This window comes from Crassostrea angulata, chromosome 6 (genome assembly GCF_025612915.1).
Source record: "Crassostrea angulata isolate pt1a10 chromosome 6, ASM2561291v2, whole genome shotgun sequence".
NCBI classification, from domain to species: Eukaryota; Metazoa; Mollusca; class Bivalvia; order Ostreida; family Ostreidae; genus Magallana; species Magallana angulata.
Genome location: NC_069116.1, coordinates 35,650,018 through 35,667,518, shown reverse-complemented (window position 1 = coordinate 35,667,518; position 17,501 = coordinate 35,650,018). Strand labels below are relative to the sequence as shown.

General features: G+C 33.5%; 2 protein-coding genes across 7 annotated transcripts in view; one reads left to right on the top strand and one right to left on the bottom strand.

The window, feature by feature from the left end:
- The window catches only part of LOC128187905 (uncharacterized), a 403,124-nt gene that overhangs the window by 11,469 nt on the left and 374,154 nt on the right, over window positions 1-17,501 (bottom strand). The gene's annotated exons all lie outside the window — the stretch shown is intronic.
- Window positions 1-17,501, top strand: part of LOC128187903 (helicase domino-like) — a 200,057-nt gene that overhangs the window by 159,973 nt on the left and 22,583 nt on the right. For all 5 annotated transcript variants that reach the window (XM_052858581.1, XM_052858583.1, XM_052858582.1 and 2 more), the window contains one exon: window positions 9,011-9,178. In XM_052858581.1, the coding sequence (XP_052714541.1) occupies window positions 9,011-9,178 (168 nt within the window). The remainder of the gene's footprint in view (window positions 1-9,010; window positions 9,179-17,501) is intronic.

The window sequence follows — 17,501 nt, the reverse complement described above, 5'->3', positions numbered from 1 at the left end:
AAAGGAAAACATTTTAATTATTCACAAAAACTAAAATCTTATTGTATATGCTTTTACTTATATGCAAGCATTTTTATATATTGCTGATACTTTAAAATTGTTTAAACTTTGGCCCCTGGACGATTATTGGGCCTCACAAGGGGTTCAGAGTTTGATGTGGGTTTATATCCTGAATGAAACTGCAATGCTGAATGTGATATGACAATAAAATCATCCTGTTATAAAAGAGACTTGATTATAATTATAAGAATATCCAAAGGAAAACAGACTTATTTTTTAAGATTTTCATGTATTATAGTTCATTGTCCAGATATTTTGTAGTAAGACTCCATGAAGCTGATTTTATCAGCTGAAAGCTCAAGTGAGCTATTCTGATCGCATTTTGTCCGTCGTCCGTCTGTAAACTTTTTTACATTTTAAACTTCTTCTCTAAAACCTTTTATCCAATTTCAACCAAATTTGGCACAAAGCATCCTTATGGAAAGTAAGACAGCTGACTGTTACTTGTGGAAATTAAGATACTTTAACAGGTACGGTACTTTAACAACTAAAATACAAATTCTAATGGTAATACGGTATAGTCTTTGCATAATACTGATTACTGCTATGTGTTTTAGGCTAGTTGTAAGTATTTTCTCGTCTATTCAGTCTAAACGGAGATTAATATTGCTGATGGAAATACTAAGTGTGTGTACATGTAGCAGAAACATAAATAATTGTTAGCTCACCTAAATATACAGAGAAACATCTTCTCAAAAATCAATCGGCCAAAAAAGCTGTAACTTGTGTGGAAGCATCCTCAAGTAGTGTAGATTCAAGCTTGTTCAAACCATGATCCCCGGGAGTAGGTGGGGCTCCAATGGGGGATCAAATTTTTAGATACAAATGTATAGAGAAAAATCATTAAAATCTTCTTTGCAAAAACCAGTTAGCCAGAAAAACTGGAACTGTGGAAGCATCTTCAGGTAGTGTAGATTCAAATTTTTTCAAATCACGATCCCTGGGGGTAAGGTGGGGCCACAATGGGGGTCCGAAATTTTTACATAGGAATACATAGAGAAAAATCTTCTCAACAAAAACCAGAAGGCCAGAAAAGCTGTAACTTGTTTGGAAGCATCCTCAGGTAGTGTAGATTCAAATTTGTTCAAACCATGATCCCCGTGGTAGGGTGCGGCCACAGTGGGTGGGTCGAATTTTACATAGGAATACAAAGAACGGTAATTTATGTAAATAGTCCTGGCATGTAGGCAAACTGTACATGTATTCAGATTAATTATTTATCAACAAAATGTAACACATTATTTACATGTACATATTACCTTCTCCATCTGCAAGCATGGAGATGTGTCTGCATCTATAACTTATGAATTTTTGAGCAACAGAGACGATAAATCCAATGTAATTGGTAAAATTATCAACAAATTGTGCTTATGTCAAATCTCTCTCTCTCTCTCTCTCTCTCTCTCTCTCTCTCTCTCTCATGAGACTCAGATAGTGCACGATTCATGCATGTGATGATTAAGTATAATTATGTTGTAAGGAACGATATGAATATAAAAGAAAGAAGTAAGAATTTACACGGATATGAAGAGAGTATTTCAACATAGAATTTAGTTCGATATATCTTAAGTTTTCCTGGCTTCTATACGATTTTGATATTTTACATGCCAGGAAAAAGTCAGAAACGACACCAATACAAAACTGGAAAGTCACTGCCCCCAAGTGGACATCTCTTAAGATATTTAGTGAGCAGTCCCTGTATTAGGAAAAACAGGGAAGAGTTTAATTCAAAAATAGAAACATATACTTGGGAAAATCACAAAAATACTGAGAAGATCTGTTTATTTTCACACTCATATAGTATACACTAAGGAAATTATATGGGTATTCCAATTTAATTGCAACATACTATATTTGCCTTTTAAAATTCTTGTGAGAAAAAAACATCTAATATCTTGAAGGGGTGGGGTGGGGTTGCAATTGCATCAATGAACATATGCCAAAAGCCAAGGACACACGTAAAGTTTCTCATTTCAATATTTTTGGGAATGTGCACGAGAGTTTTATTTTGAAATTTCCAATATGAGGACCACGTTAAACCGAAACAACGTGTTCAAAGAAACTGTGTACTAAAGTTGCTGTACCCCTTTTTGTGGAGTTTTATTGATGGTTCAAGTTTTTCTCACTTAGTCAAGGCTTGAAAATGTGTGTTTAGAATTTATACATACTGTGTCATTTTTAATCTTAAGTAACGTCCATTGATATTTTTGAGCAAGCCTTTTCCTATTCATCTTTAAAATTCGAAATACATGTGTTAATTTTGATGCATTTAACATAAATATTTGGTTACTTTAGATAAAAAAGGAATAACTATTTAAATTATCTAAATAGTTAGTTGCTAATCAAATTAAACAATTTAAGAGATGAATATTCCCACAGCTAAGCTATATAGAGAAAAATCATGAAAATGCGAAGAAGCTATTTTAAGTAGTACAGTCATGTATTTTCAATCGATTGCATAGAATAACAATAATCCCCTTCAAATCTCTCTCTCTCTCTCTCTCTCTCTCTCTCTCTCTCTCTCGTAAATTCTAGCTTCTATCATGCGGGTTATGATTAATTTAAGTGTTATCTTTTTTTGTCTTTTTTTTACATAAACAAGCTTTTAATTAACTGTAAATTACCCGAATTCTCAAGCAGAATATATACGTCGATCATACTTAATGTTTTTCCATAACTGTGTATTTAAGTTTTATTTGTAGATAGATACTTATATAATACTTAAGACTATGGGGTCACCGGGGCCCACCATCCTTATATTCGAGCGTTTATAATCAAATGTTAAACCAAACAATGCATTTCACCTTACGTATACTTAGACATGTCTATGCTCTCGATTTTTTAATTCGAAATAAATAATAAAGATCGTAAGGTAGGTGATGTTCCATGGTAAAATTTCTTTAATATTTGGAGAATAAAAATCAAATGCTGGTAGATGGTTCGGAATGGATACTCTACCTTCCCGCAGTAAAATTAAAAAGAAGTTGCGGCCTATATTTGACAAAGAACACATCTAGATCTCTGCAGCTACATGTAGTATGTATGGTAACCTAGGAAGCCAAATATGTACGTCATAATTTTAAAAATATTGTCAATACAAAACTTGAAAATTCGAAATATTATCTTTATGTTTACATCTAATGCCCCATCTTCGCTAGCCAAGGGTTTCTGATCCGCACCGCTTCTCTCTTCATGAGAAGTGGTGCGGATCAGAAACCCTTGGCTAGCGAAGATGCTAATGCCCTTTAACCTGCGTTTTAATTACTTACTGCTGATTCTTGATTACTTTCTATATTTCCAAGTAAGATTGCTTTTTGTTAACTTTCAAAATAGGTTTTTATTAGCTCACCTGAGCTGAAAGCTCAAGTGAGCTATTCTGATCACATATTGTCCGTCGTCCGTCTGTCCGTCCGTCCATCTGTAAACTTTTTACATTTTGAACTTCTTCTCTAAAACCGCTTATCCAATTTCAACCAAATTTGGCACAAGGCATCCTTATGGGATGGCGAATATAAATTGCAGAAATAAAAGTCCGATCTGTATTCAAAGCGGGAAAACCTTGAAACTGTAGAAAAAGGGGGGTGCATTTTTAAAAATCTTCTTCTAAAGAACTACTGATTTCAATTCAACGTAGTTTAGCATAAATTATCCTTATGGGAAGGAAAATATAAATTGCAAAAATTAAGGTCTAATTCTGTTTCAAATCTGAGTTATTACGAAATTAATAATAAAGGAGAGGCGTGTTTCAGCTTCGCGTTCGGCATCCGGTAAAATGGGTAGGCAAGACTTGGCCTGGGCAAAACAAAAGATTGGCAGTTATTAATCTGCCAATCTCGTTAAAATTTCAGGATATTTGATGGACCAGTAATATTTGTATTTGCTGTAAATATGCCGCAAAATAATGCGTATTTGGAATTGACGATTGCCGATCTGCCCCGGCTTTTATTTTGCCACAGCCCGGGTTTGCATACCCATTTTACCAAGACTCGTATTCCATACTTCTAAAACGAGGCTCTTTGTTTAAAGCAACCATGACATTATACGAAAAAGGGTCGACCTGACTATGATGAATTTGCTTGTTATGCAACAGTTCGCGTATGAAGGGAAATTTTTGAAACATGCAAAATATATTGGTGCCGATTTTGTGAAGTAAATTGAGGCTAAATATTTCAATGCGTTGACAGTTTTCACACATGACGTTGGTGTTAGCTTGTTCTGATTTTCGTTTCGTTTTCATTATTTATGCTTTGTAACCTGGAGACTATCGTCTGTATTTACGTATCAAATCAAACAGATACTTCGGTAAATTAAACAGTTAACTGTTTACCTGCGCAAATTAAGCAAAATCTGATGTATCAAAAAAGTACTGAAATACAATTCATTCTATCGGTAATTCGGCATTATCTTTTGCGTAATGGTAGATTACAATGCAATAGGTTTTGTTGAGTTGCTCGGCATTTTCTCGAGTTTATTCAGTTTAAATAGAGTTTGATATCACTGACGGAAATATGTAGGTATATACATGTATATATATGATTCATTTCGAAAAAATAAATTGTGTTCTTTATTTGTTATAGTGCATGTTTCTTGTGTTTAATTGTTTACAATTTCTATTTACTAAACATATTTGAGTGTTACGCTTCGATTTATAAGCAAGATACAGAGATTTGCTCACTATTCTATGTTTGTACACAGATCTTAAAAACTAAAGATTAAAAAAGTAAAAAAATTGTCAATATTTATTACGAAAATTTTCAAAGTCTGTTCTTCCAGAAACCAACTTTAACAATTATTGTATTGTAAACTTAACCTTTTAAGCTCACTTGAGGGTTGGGCCTCAATGGGGGGGGGGGGGGGGGGGGGGTCGAAGTTTTACAAATGAATATATAGAGTAAATCTTTAAAAATCTTCTTCTCAGAAACTAATCAGCCAGGAAAGCTGAAACTTGTGTGAAAGCATCATCAGGTAATGTACATTCATAGTTGTGAAAATCATGACCCCCGGGGGTAGGGTGGGGCCACAATGGGAGATCGAAGTTTTACATAGGAATATATACAGTAAATCTTTAAAAATCTTCTCAGAAATTAATCGGTCAGGAAAGCTGACACTTGTGTGGAAGTATGCTCAGGTAGTGTAAATTCAAAGATGTAAAAATCATGACCCCCGGGGGTAGGGCCACAATGGGGGGTCGAAGTTTTACATAGGAATATATAGAGTAAATCTTTAAAAATCTTCTTCTCAGAAACTAATCAGCCAGGAAAGCTGAAACTTGTGTGAAAGCATCCTCAGGTAGAGTAGATTCAAGGTTGTGAAAATCATGACCCCCGGGGTAGGGTGGGGCCACAATGGGGGAACGAAGTTTAACATAGGAATATATAGAGTAAATCTTTAAAAATCTTCTTCTCAGAAACTAATCAGCCGGCAAAGCTGAAACTTGTGTGGAAGCATCCTCAGGTAGTATAGATTCAAAGTTGTGAAAATAATAACCCCTGGGGGTAGGTTGGGGCCACAATGGGGGGTCGAAGTTTAACATATGATTATATAAAGTAAATCTTTAAAAATCTTCTCAGCCAGGAAAGCTGAAACTTGTGTGGAAGCATCCTCAGGTAGTGTAGATTCAAGGTTGTGAAAATCATGACCCCCGGGGGTAGGTTTGGGCCACAATGGGAGGTCGATGTTTTACATAGGAATAAACATAGTAAATTATTAAAAGTCTTCTTCTCAGAAACTAATCAGCTAGAAAAGCTGAAACTTGTGTGAAAGCATCCTCAGGTAGTGTAGATTCAAGGTTGTGAAAATCATGATCCCCAGGGGTAGGGTGGGGCCACAATGGGGGGGGGGATCAATGTTTAACAAAGGAATATATAGGGTAAATCTTTAAAAATCTTCTCAGAAACTAATCAGCTAGATGATTCTTTATAATTGTTAAGACTTTGGCCCCAGGACAATTCTTTGGCCTCACGAGAAGGTTCAGAGTTTGATGTACGTTTATATCCCATATATAAACTATTGTTAAGGATCTTTTTGAGAACTGCAATACTCAACATATGATATGACTATAAAATCATCCTGTTAGAAAAGGGACTAATGATTATAAACATAAGAATATCCAGGGGAAACTGGATTTTATTTATACAGGATCTACATGTATTATTGTACATTGTCCAGATAGTTTGTATTATGACTCCATTAAGCTGATTTTATCATACCTATTGTTCCTCAGGTGAGCGATGTGGCCCATGGGCCTCTTGTTATCTTTAATGGTCTTGATATTTCGAGATAAAAAGAAATGAACCTTGTTCAAAATTACTCTAAATTTCACAGCGTTTTTGACACTACAGAGGAAAGGCGATTTATAAGCCAATATTTTCCACATGCAGACAGTAGCTGTTCTATGAAAATTAAAAAAAAAAAAAACCAATGGTATAGATAACCACAGGAAGTAGGATTCCTCCTCCCCCCCCCCCCCCCCCCCCCCCCAATCACACACACCAACACCAACTCCTCGTGTCCCAGGGGGCAAAGCCGGCCCCGGAAGTTCCAGGATTCTAGAGATTTTGTAGGGTAAAAAGGAAGTCTTTAAATAGACGTTTGAGATATTTCTTCTTGTGATTACCGGTATACTTAAAGTAATAAAATTATTTACAATTTTTAAAGGTTTGTAGATTTGAGACCTACAGTCATCAAATTCCTCTGTCTAGTAGAAATCCAAGAAACATATCCTTTTATTTTTTTTCTTTCGAATGACTGTAAATTAATCAGTTTAAAAATCAAGTTCAATGGGACAATGTAAATTAATGAAGTTTTAAGAAAAGATAATTATATATACCAGCTTATATTATAATAACAATGGAAGAGTCGTTAAAACACTAGTTAGTATAACCAATTACTTAAAGGTGGGTATATGGGTGACTGGTCATATTTGAACACAAGGGCAGCGTAACCAAAATGTTTTTTTCTGGGGGGTTTTAGTTACACCATTGAACACACGCGTTTTCTTCATATTGCGCCATTGAAATCAGTCTAATGTAGAGAAATCCCCCAAGTTAAAAAAAAAAAGATAATTAAGACTCGCAAGTTGTACATTTTCTTTGCCAGAAGGAGTAAGACTTAACTTTATTTGGACAATTTTTTTTGGGGGGGGGGGGGGGGGGGGGGGCGACCTCCTTTACTCCGCCACTGATTTACCGCTTATTCTATAAAATGTTTCCCTTTCCAAGTTTTGTGACATGCAACATAAATGATAATTGATTAATAAGTAAGTAATAGAAAGTGTTAGACTTTTATGCATCCCCCATCCTTTGTAATGTTTAGAACTAACCTACATTTTCACTATAATCAAAAAATGGACCCAGCAAGTACATCTGATTGAAATTGATTAATAACGATACATGTACATTGATTTCTTTGTTTTAAATGATGGGGTGTATGGGTCGTATTTGACTAAAAACAGAATTCTTAAAAAGTCGAGCTATTCAACGGTAGTATTTTGTACATAGATTTACATGTATATGTACATTAATTAATGAAGCAAACTATCTAAAAGTTATTTTGATAATCTTGGTTGCAGTTGGCCCTTACTCTTAAATTCCCCTCCATTATATCTAGATATGTCATTGATGAAATGGTAAAAACTTTCCATTTTAATTCATATACATGTAAATATGATTAAATTAGAGCGTATAATACAGCAACGTGACAATATGAACAATATTATATGTTTGCACTGCATTTTATTTAGATTAAATGTCTTGAGTAGGACTTTGAGAAAGCTTACTCAGAAAATCGTCGTTTCGTACTCAGCCGGAGTATGAGTTTGAAAAAATTTTATAACCTCGATACCTTGAGTACGAGTACGATTTGGAGCACGGAGTACGATTTTGAGTACGAGATCGTACTCAAGAAAGTTTTATAACCTCGGGGCCAGTTTCCATAGGCCTGACACATTATTATTATGAGGATAAAAGCATTATCAGTGTTCTTAAAAAATTATTGCAATGGAAAATCATCTTTGTTTGTACACATTTGTTGTTTTTTAATAAAGATGAAAATAATGGAAGGACCTTGGTACAATAGAGTGACATGCCTGCCAATACATTAATTTGAATTATAGCTCTTTAACATATCTGACAACATTTCAGTTCATTATTTTCTTCAATCAAGTGAGTAAGGATATGAAAGGTCATACGAAATGAATTCATGCCTGATAAATGAGAATCGTCTATAATGGAGAAGGCCAATTAAATTTTTCAATGTTTTTGATTTGAGGAATTGAGCTCATTCATTCTGGTGCATAGAGGTACACTTTTCTTCTTTCACATATACAATTTTTTAAAATACAATAACTAGCAAGTAGTGGAGGGAGAAAATGTACCTTTATTCTCTCATGTATTTTAATCGTTTTATAAAGTGATTGGAGGGGGGGGGGGGGGCTAAAATAAAGGGAACTGGAAGTAAACCATGAACACCAACTGAAAATTTAGTTATTTATATTGCATATGATCTTATTTTCGGTGAAAATGGTATTCATGAAGGTAAATATGTCAAAGATTAAGTATATGCAAAAATAAGTGAAAATTCATTTTTGGTTAATCTACCGAGGGGCCACATGGCACAATATCCTTTGAACGCCCATTTAAAGCAAGTGTTGCTCAGGTGAGCGATGTGGCCCATTGGGCCTCTTGTTTTTCTTTATCATCAATATTCAACAAGGATTTATGAGAGTAAATATTAATAAATTTTGGAGAACTTTTATTATGATGTAGGTAATTTAATTATCTGTCTGGAAATATATATTTTTATATGCATAGATAGTGTAATAAGATAGTTATTAGCTTAATTATAAACATGCCCTAAACATCAACTTTAACATTTGATTTTGAATATGTACATGTAAATGTGGCATAAAGAAGAATCATTGTTGAACTGTTTGACTTTTTACTGATTACAGACAGGTGTAGTACAGAAAGCAGCAATTGGACAAGTATCAGTGTCTCTGCCGAGGACTGCCTCAGGGAATATTGTGGTTAACACCCAGGGAGGAGTGCCTACCAACTTCGCTGCTATCAACAGAAGAATGAGTCAACAAGCCACATCAATAGCGCAACCAGCAACTGTGGTCAGTAGACTTTCTAATTATTATACCCCATGTAACAAGTTGCAAGGGACAAGTATCATTCTGGACCATTACTTAACTTTGAATTGTGGCCCTTTTAAAGGGACTTAAACACGATTTGACTTAAAATTTTCAAAAAAAAAATTTCCATATTCAATGTTTATAATGATAAATTTAGAAGTTTATAATGTTAAGTCAAAATTTGAAAGTCAAATAACAAGTTAAAGGCAAGATACAGAGTTCATAATTCTTTGTTTTGTAAACAAAGCTCGAATATTTTCATATTTTACATATGTGTTGTATGAGTGTAAGATTCAATCAAATGTAACTTTCTTTTGTTGATAATAGTATTTATGAAGATAATGAACTAGTTTAAATTGTTTTTTACATGTAATTTTGTCTAAGGAATGGTAATTCTCTACATTTCATCTTTTGTAAACAGCTATAAGACTCGAGCCTTGTTTACATATAACAATCAATTCTTACCTCTGTATCTCGCTTGTAACTTGACTTTAACATTCAATATTTTGGTCAATTATTTAAAATGCACCAGTAAACCATTTTATAAATAAAAATAAAATGTTTGGTTTCAAATAGTGTCCAAGTCCCTTTTAACTTTGTAATTTTCCCCACTTTTAGCTCACCTGATCAGCCAAAGGCTCAAGTGAGCTTTCAGTGATTGGGAAGGCCAAAAATGTCAATGGGACTATGGCCCCACAGTTATTAATTTTGATGGGCCATTTTCATAATGAAAGGGCCATCTTTTTATTCATTGGGGTCATTTTTAGCTCACCTGAACCGAAGGTTCAAGTGAGCTTTTCTGATCACCTGTTGTCCGTCTGTCTGTCCGTCCGTCTGTAAACTTTTCACATTTTTGACTTCTTCTCTAGAACCACTGAGCCGAATTTAACCAAACTTGGTACAAAGCATCCTTATGAGAAGGGGATTCTAAATTGTTAAAATAAAAGTCACAACCCTTTTTAAAAGGGAGATTATTGTGAAACTGCGAAAATTGGGTGGGTGTCTTAAAAAATCTTCTTCTTAAGAACCACTACACCAGATATGCCAATATTTACACCAAAGCTTGTATATATAGTGAAGATTCTAAATTGTAAAAATCGCGATCCCCGGGTCAATACTGGGGTCCCAAGAGGGGTTCAAAGTTGATTAAAAAAGACAAATTTAACATAGAAATATATGGGGGGAAATGTTTTTAAAAATGTTTTCTCAAGGACTACAGTGCTAAAATTAGTGAGATTAATATACAAGTACCCTAAGATAGTGTAGATTCTAAATTGTGAAAACCGTGATCCCCGGACTAATACTACATACGGCTCCAAAATATGTTCAAAGTTTAACATAGACTTATATAATGGGAAAATGTTTTAAACTCTTTTTTTTAAGAATTACAATGCTACAGTTTGTGAGATTACTGTGCAATCATTCTGAGATAGTGCAGATTCTAAATTGTTTAAATCATGTTTTATTAAAAGAAGAATTTTAAAAAAAAAAAAAAAAAAAAAAAAGAAATTTCCATGATAAGTTTATCATCGTTAAATTATCTGGTTATACATGTGTATGTTTATCGACTAGTTTTTTGTTTTTTTGTAATTTCAATCCCGACATCAATTACTCACATATCGGGATACAAGTGATCGGGATCAAAGATCATAAATTCAAACAACTTCAAAAAGGTGTGGATCTTAGTTTTTACGAAGTTTTGATTCACAAACACACAGTTAGGAAAGATAAACTAACAAAAGATAAAAAATGGTTATGGAAAAAAAGTAGGAATCATTGATAGACTTTATCAACTATATATAGACTTTCCATGTTTTTATACCCCCGCTCCGAAGGAGAGGGGGTATACTGTTTTACCCTTGTGTGTCTGTCTGTCCGTCCGTCTGTCTGTCCGTCCGTAACAAAAATTTCTGTCGCATTTATCTCAGCAACTATTTATCGCAGATGCTTGAAATTTTTACACAGTGTTTGTTAAGGCATGCCATATCGTGGGATATATTTTTGTACCAATCGGAAGTCAACTTCCTGTTAAATGACGACTTTGCTTATTTTTTAACTAAAATTTTCAAACAAATTTTCGTCAAAGATTTCTCATTAACTATCTATCGCAGATGCTTGAAATTTTTACACAATATTTGTATAGGCATGCCATATTGTGGGATATATTTTTGTACCAATCAGACGTCAACTTCCTGTTAAATGACGACTTTGTTTATTTTTAGCAAAAATTTTCAAACAAATTTTTGTCAAAGAATTCTCAGCAACTGTTTATCGCAGATGCTTGAAATTTTTACACAGTATTTGTATAAGCATGCTATATAGTGGGATGTATTTTTGTACCAATTGGACGTCAACTTCCTGTTAAATGTCGACTTTGTTTATTTTTAGCCAAAATTTTCAAACAAATTTCCGTCAAAGATTTCTCAGCAGCTATTTATCGCAGATGCTTGAAATTTTAACACACTATTTGTTATGGCATGCCATATTGTAGGATATATTTTTGTACCAATCAGATGTCAACTTCCTGTTAAATGACGACTTTGTTTATTTTTAGCAAAAATTTCAAACAAATTTTTGTCAAAGAATTCCCAGCAACTGTATATCGCAGATGCTTGAAATTTTAACACACTATTTGTTATGGCATGCCATATTGTGGGATATATTTTTGTACCAATCGGACGTCAACTTCCTGTTAAATGACAACTTTGTTTATTTTTAGCAAATATTTTCAAACAAATTTTTGTCAAAGAATTCTCAGCAACTGTTTATCGCAGATGCTTGAAATTTTTACACAGTACTTGTTTTGGCATGCCATATCTTGGGATGTATTTTTGTACCAATTGGACGTCAACTTCTTGTGTAATGACGACTTTGTTTATTTTTAGCCAAAATTTTCAAACAAATTTCCGTCAAAGAATTCTCAGCAACTGTTTATCGCAGATGCTTGAAATTTTTACACAGTATTTGTTTTGGCATGCCATATCTTGGGATGTATTTTTGTACCAATTGGACGTCAACTTCCTGTGTAATGAGTACTTTGTTTATTTTTAGCCAAAATTTTCAAACAAATTTTTGTCAAAGAATTCTCAGCAACTATTTATCGCAGATGCTTGAAATTAACACACTATTTGTTATGGCATGCCATATTGTAGGATATATTTTTGTACCAATCAGATGTCAACTTCCTGTTAAATGACGACCTTGTTATTTTTAGCAAAAATTTTCAAACAAATTTTTGTCAAAGAATTCTCAGCAACTGTTTATCGCAGATGCTTGAAATTTTTACACAGTATTTGTATAAGCATGCTTTATCGTGGGATGTATTTTTGTACCAATTGGACTTCAACTTCCTGTGTAATGAGTACTTTGTTTTTTTTTAGCCAAAATTTTCAAACCAATTTTCCTCAAAGATTTCTCAGCAGCTATTTATCGCAGATGCTTGAAATTTTAACACACTATTTGTTTAGGCATGCCATATTGTGGGATATATTTCTGTACCAATAGGATGCCAGCTTTCTGTTAAATGTCGACTTTGCTTATTTTGCATATTCACATCAGAGCGGGGGTATCACTAGTGAGCATTGGCTCACAGATATCTTGTTTGAGTTTAGTCTATAAGACAGATGATCGATGAGAATGCAAAATCTAACATGCCTAATGTCCTCATCACACCTGCAATTTTTTTATTTGATGAATCGATAAAGAAGCTTTTAATGATTGAAATACAAAACAGATGCCAATATCATCTTTTAATTATTTAACGAATATAATTCAATTTTTTCAGTGAAATTGGATTTTTTTTTTTTACTGCAAATGGGTATTTTAGAGCTTAAAATTCAGTCTCAGTTGATGTGTAAAATAACTATGAATAAAAACATGCCAAAGATAAAATTGTTTCTTCTTTTTATGTTTTGTTTAATATATGGCAAAATCTTGAAATATATGAGTTTTACAATATTTATTCAGAGTTCACTTCATAATAAATCCTTTTGAAATAAAATGATACAAGGACTATTGTTCAGGTGAGCGATTTGTGGCCCATGGGCCTCTTGTTAACAGTTTTCCAACGGAAAAATTCGGTTATTAAAATAGTGAAAATGGCGGGCGGGCGGCTGCCAAAAGGGTACCCTCATTGTATGGATAACTCCTCCTACAGTTCTCAAGATAGGAAGTTGTTCTTTTGCAGATCAATTGTACATATATCAGAGGTGTGCATATTGCCGATAATTATAATAATAATAATAATAATTTCCGATAATTTATCCAAAAAATACCAGCTTTTAAACTTAGTCATTTTTTGGCAAAATATTGCATATAGGGTACCCTCATTGTAGTGATAACTCCTCCTACAGTTTTCAAGATAGGAAGTTGTTCTTTTGCAGATCAATTGTACATATATCAGAGGTGTGCTTTTCTGATCACAGTTTGTCCATCTGTCTGTCCGTCTGTAAACTTTTCACATTTTAAACTTCTTCTCTAAAACCGCTTATCCAATTTCAACCAAATGTGGCACAAAGCATCCTTATGGTAAGGCAAATATAAATTGCGGAAATGATAGTCCTATCGTTATTCAAAGCTAAGAAAACCTTGAAACTGTAGAAAGAGGGGGGTGCATTTTTAAAAATCTTCTTCTCAAGAACTACTGAGTCAAATAATGTAGTTTAGCATAAATTATCCTTATGGGAAGGAAAATATTGCAAAAATTAAGGGCTAATTCTGTTTCAATTTTGAGTAATTTACGGAAATGATGATAAGACAGAGAGAGTGAGGGTCAATCAGTTCAACTTCGGGTTCGGTATTCCATATCTCAAAACCCTCTTTGAAACAAAGAAGTGGCCATTTTGAACGTATAAGAAATGGGTCAATCTGAAGATGAATTGGGTTGTTGTGGAACAGTTTGTGTGCGAAAGGAATATTTGAAACGTGCAAGATTCATGAATGCCGATTTTGTGAAGTAAATTGAGATTTAATATTCCAATGCGTTGACATTTTCACCTTTGATTTTCATTTAATATGATAAGGTGGTCTCATAAAGGTGAAGTCTCATAAGGGTGATGTCTCGTCTCGGTGAGCTTTGTAATCTGTGATTACCTATGTTTTTGACTTATTATTATTTATTTTTGGGGTGGGGGGGATATACAAATGCACTTCAATTATAATTGACAGTTTTAGACTTGTGATGAATGTGTAAAATTTTATAAGTCTAAATTCTGGTAAAGCTTTGGCAAGCTCCGTAAGTATAATCAGTCAGGGAAAAAAGAAAAGTTTGTGGTTAACTTCTGGCAAATTTTGAGGTGTTATAATTTAAATCATATCTAAATAATTGACAATTTGTTAACCCCCTCCAGCCTCCTTAAATTAAAATGTTTATTATTTTTAGAGTAAATAAATTGAACTTTTTATTGTATTACTTATGCATTTATTTATTTTTTCAATTAAGTACATGGTTTTAATTAATTAATGCATGTTTGCATTCTGATCAAAGATAATTATACCCCCCGCAAACAAAGTTTGGGGGGGTATATAGGAATCACCTTGTCCGTCCGTCTGTCTGTCTGTGCATTCGTGTCCGGTCCATATCTTTCTTATGGAGAAACATTGGAAGTTCTTCACACAAAGATTGCTTATGACCTAAGGGTGTGTCATGACCTTAACCCAAGGTCATTCGGTCAAGGTCACTGGCAGAAAAAATGCAAAATTCGTGTCCGGTCCATATCTTTCTTATGGGGAAACATTTGAAGTTCTTACTTCACGCAAAGATTGCTTATGACCTAAGGGTGTGTCATTACCTTGACCCAAGGTCATTCAGTCAAGGTCACTGGCAGAAAAAGTGCAAAATTTGTGTCCTGTCCATATCTTCCTTATTGAGAGGCATTGAATGTTCTTACTTCACACAAATATTGCTTATGACCAAAGGGTGTGTTATGACCTTGACCCAAGGTCAATTGAGGAAGTTCAAGGTCATTGTTATCTAACGTCATTACTGGCAATATTTATAAAATTTCCTTACTAGGAGAAGACTTTCTTAGTTTTAGAACTTGTGTCTTATCCATTTGATTTATTCAATAAAATATGTTCAATTCAATTCAAATTCATTGTTTCAAAAAAGCTAAATTATGTCTGTGTCATGTCTTGTATTAATGGAAATATTAGAAGCTAAAATTTGACACAAAGCTTGCTTGTCTCAGGCCACATAAAACTATTTTTAGATTCTCATCCCCGTCTTTCTGAAAATGGCCTGCCCTGATGAATTTTTTTTAGAAAAAAAAAATGTGTGGGGAAAAAAATTCGGAAAAAAATCAGGCTCAGTATACCAATAATTTAAAATGTTTAAATATTAAATGCTTTTAACATGTGGATTTCATTTGATTCGAGTCATGGTTGTTAATGGAAGGATGCAAATTTCCTCGTGCATTAACAGTTAACTTTAATAAAATGGAATTAAAGTATAGAAAATGGTTTGTTTCCCCTATTAGCATTAACAATTTTCATAAATAGACCAGTTGTTATTTATAGAAAATGGACAGTGAAATAGATTCATCCAATACTTTCTATAATAGCAAAAATACACGCGTTATGATTTTTTTCCTAGCGGGGGGTATCAATTGAAAGCTTGCTCACAGTTCCTCTAGTTTTAAATTTGACATGAATTATTTCGAGCTGGAATGCAGGTTATAATTAATGCAAAAATTAAATATGATGCTTAGCAGTATTGCCAGAATTATATATTAGGCTATTTATAAATTAAATAGTTCATGATTCAAATGATCAAATATATGTAGATGTTTCCAGAAAATTATTTCTGGCAGTATGATACTGAGTATAGCCAGAATATTACCAGAAGTTGTTGCAGCTAGTGGCAATATTCTAGGTGCATGTTAAGGTATCCAATCCATATTAGGACCAAATTTTTCCAATCTTGAATATCTATCATGTATTTAATACTTTGATATCTATTTAAAGCATTTAAGAGTAGAAAAAGATTTACCGAGAGAAATTTTCAAAAATATTATTAACTAAGCAGTAATTAATTAATGAAGATTGCATTAATGTCTATGGAGACAAGCATATTTTTTAAGATAAAAAAGTAAATACTACGAATATCAAAAAATGCTGTGGTGGAAAGATGTATTTTATCATTAAGAAATACAAAAACTATTAAAAATAAATTTTATACCATGTAGATTTTTTAAGAATTAATTTCTATAGAATAAAAGCAAAGGGACACAACTCTTCAAAAAAGGAAAAGGTCATTAATTAGGACACATTTCACACTTGCATATTGATACTTAAATAGGAAAATTATGTCCAAGTATACTTAGTATTAAGCCCATACATATCTGTTATGCACCCAGATTCATTGAATCTGAGGCTATTATGGATTGGATACCTTAATATAATTTTTACAGAAATAACTCTAATAGTATTGCCAGAATGTTGCCAGAAGTTATTGCTGCTAGCGGCAACACTCCAGCAGTATTGCCACAATGTTACCAGAAGTTGTTGCAGCTAGCTGCAACATTTCACTAGTCTCAAAATGTGGTTTCTGGTAACAAAAATGTGTTGCTGCAATATTGTTGCAGCAAAACTTTTACTTTGGTAAGGGTATTGATTGGTTGAAATCTAGTGGCTGAAACTGACAGGACTGAAATCGACATGCCCTGTTTATCGATTGGTCGAAACCTACAGCGACCAAAGAAAAATCACGGACTGCACAAAATAACCATTTTGATGACGGACACAAAGTCTCACAGAAGGCGATTTGGCTGTTTCTTTTAGCTAACATACTTACGCACATTGACAGTAATTTAGTGAATTTTACTTACTCTTTATAATCAATTTATTAAATTGTTGAAAGAAAAATATAAACAATAAAATGCTTTCTTTTATTATTCATGCGGGTTATGAAGGTAGCAATCATTGCAGTATTCAATTTGTCTGCACGGCTTGGTGTGTCATAGGACCGACGACATCCAAAAATAAGCATTCAATGCTTAAATGAACAGTTTTTTAAGATTATTTTGAGAATGGCAATGGTCAATATTTGATATAACTATGAAATTTTCTAGTTACGAAAAGTGCCCAATTTAAAACATCTATAGAAAATTTTGAAAATATTTTAAAACAGGATCAATTTTACTCCTTTGTCCCGATATTTTGGATATGACTTCATAAAGTTGATTTTATTATGGCTAGTGTTGCTCAGGTGAGGCCCATGGGCCTTTTGTTTTTTAGAAGTTTGGTCTTTTTATACTTTTGACCAGTTATGAATATAGTACTGAACAAATTGTCAGGGCAGGTTTTA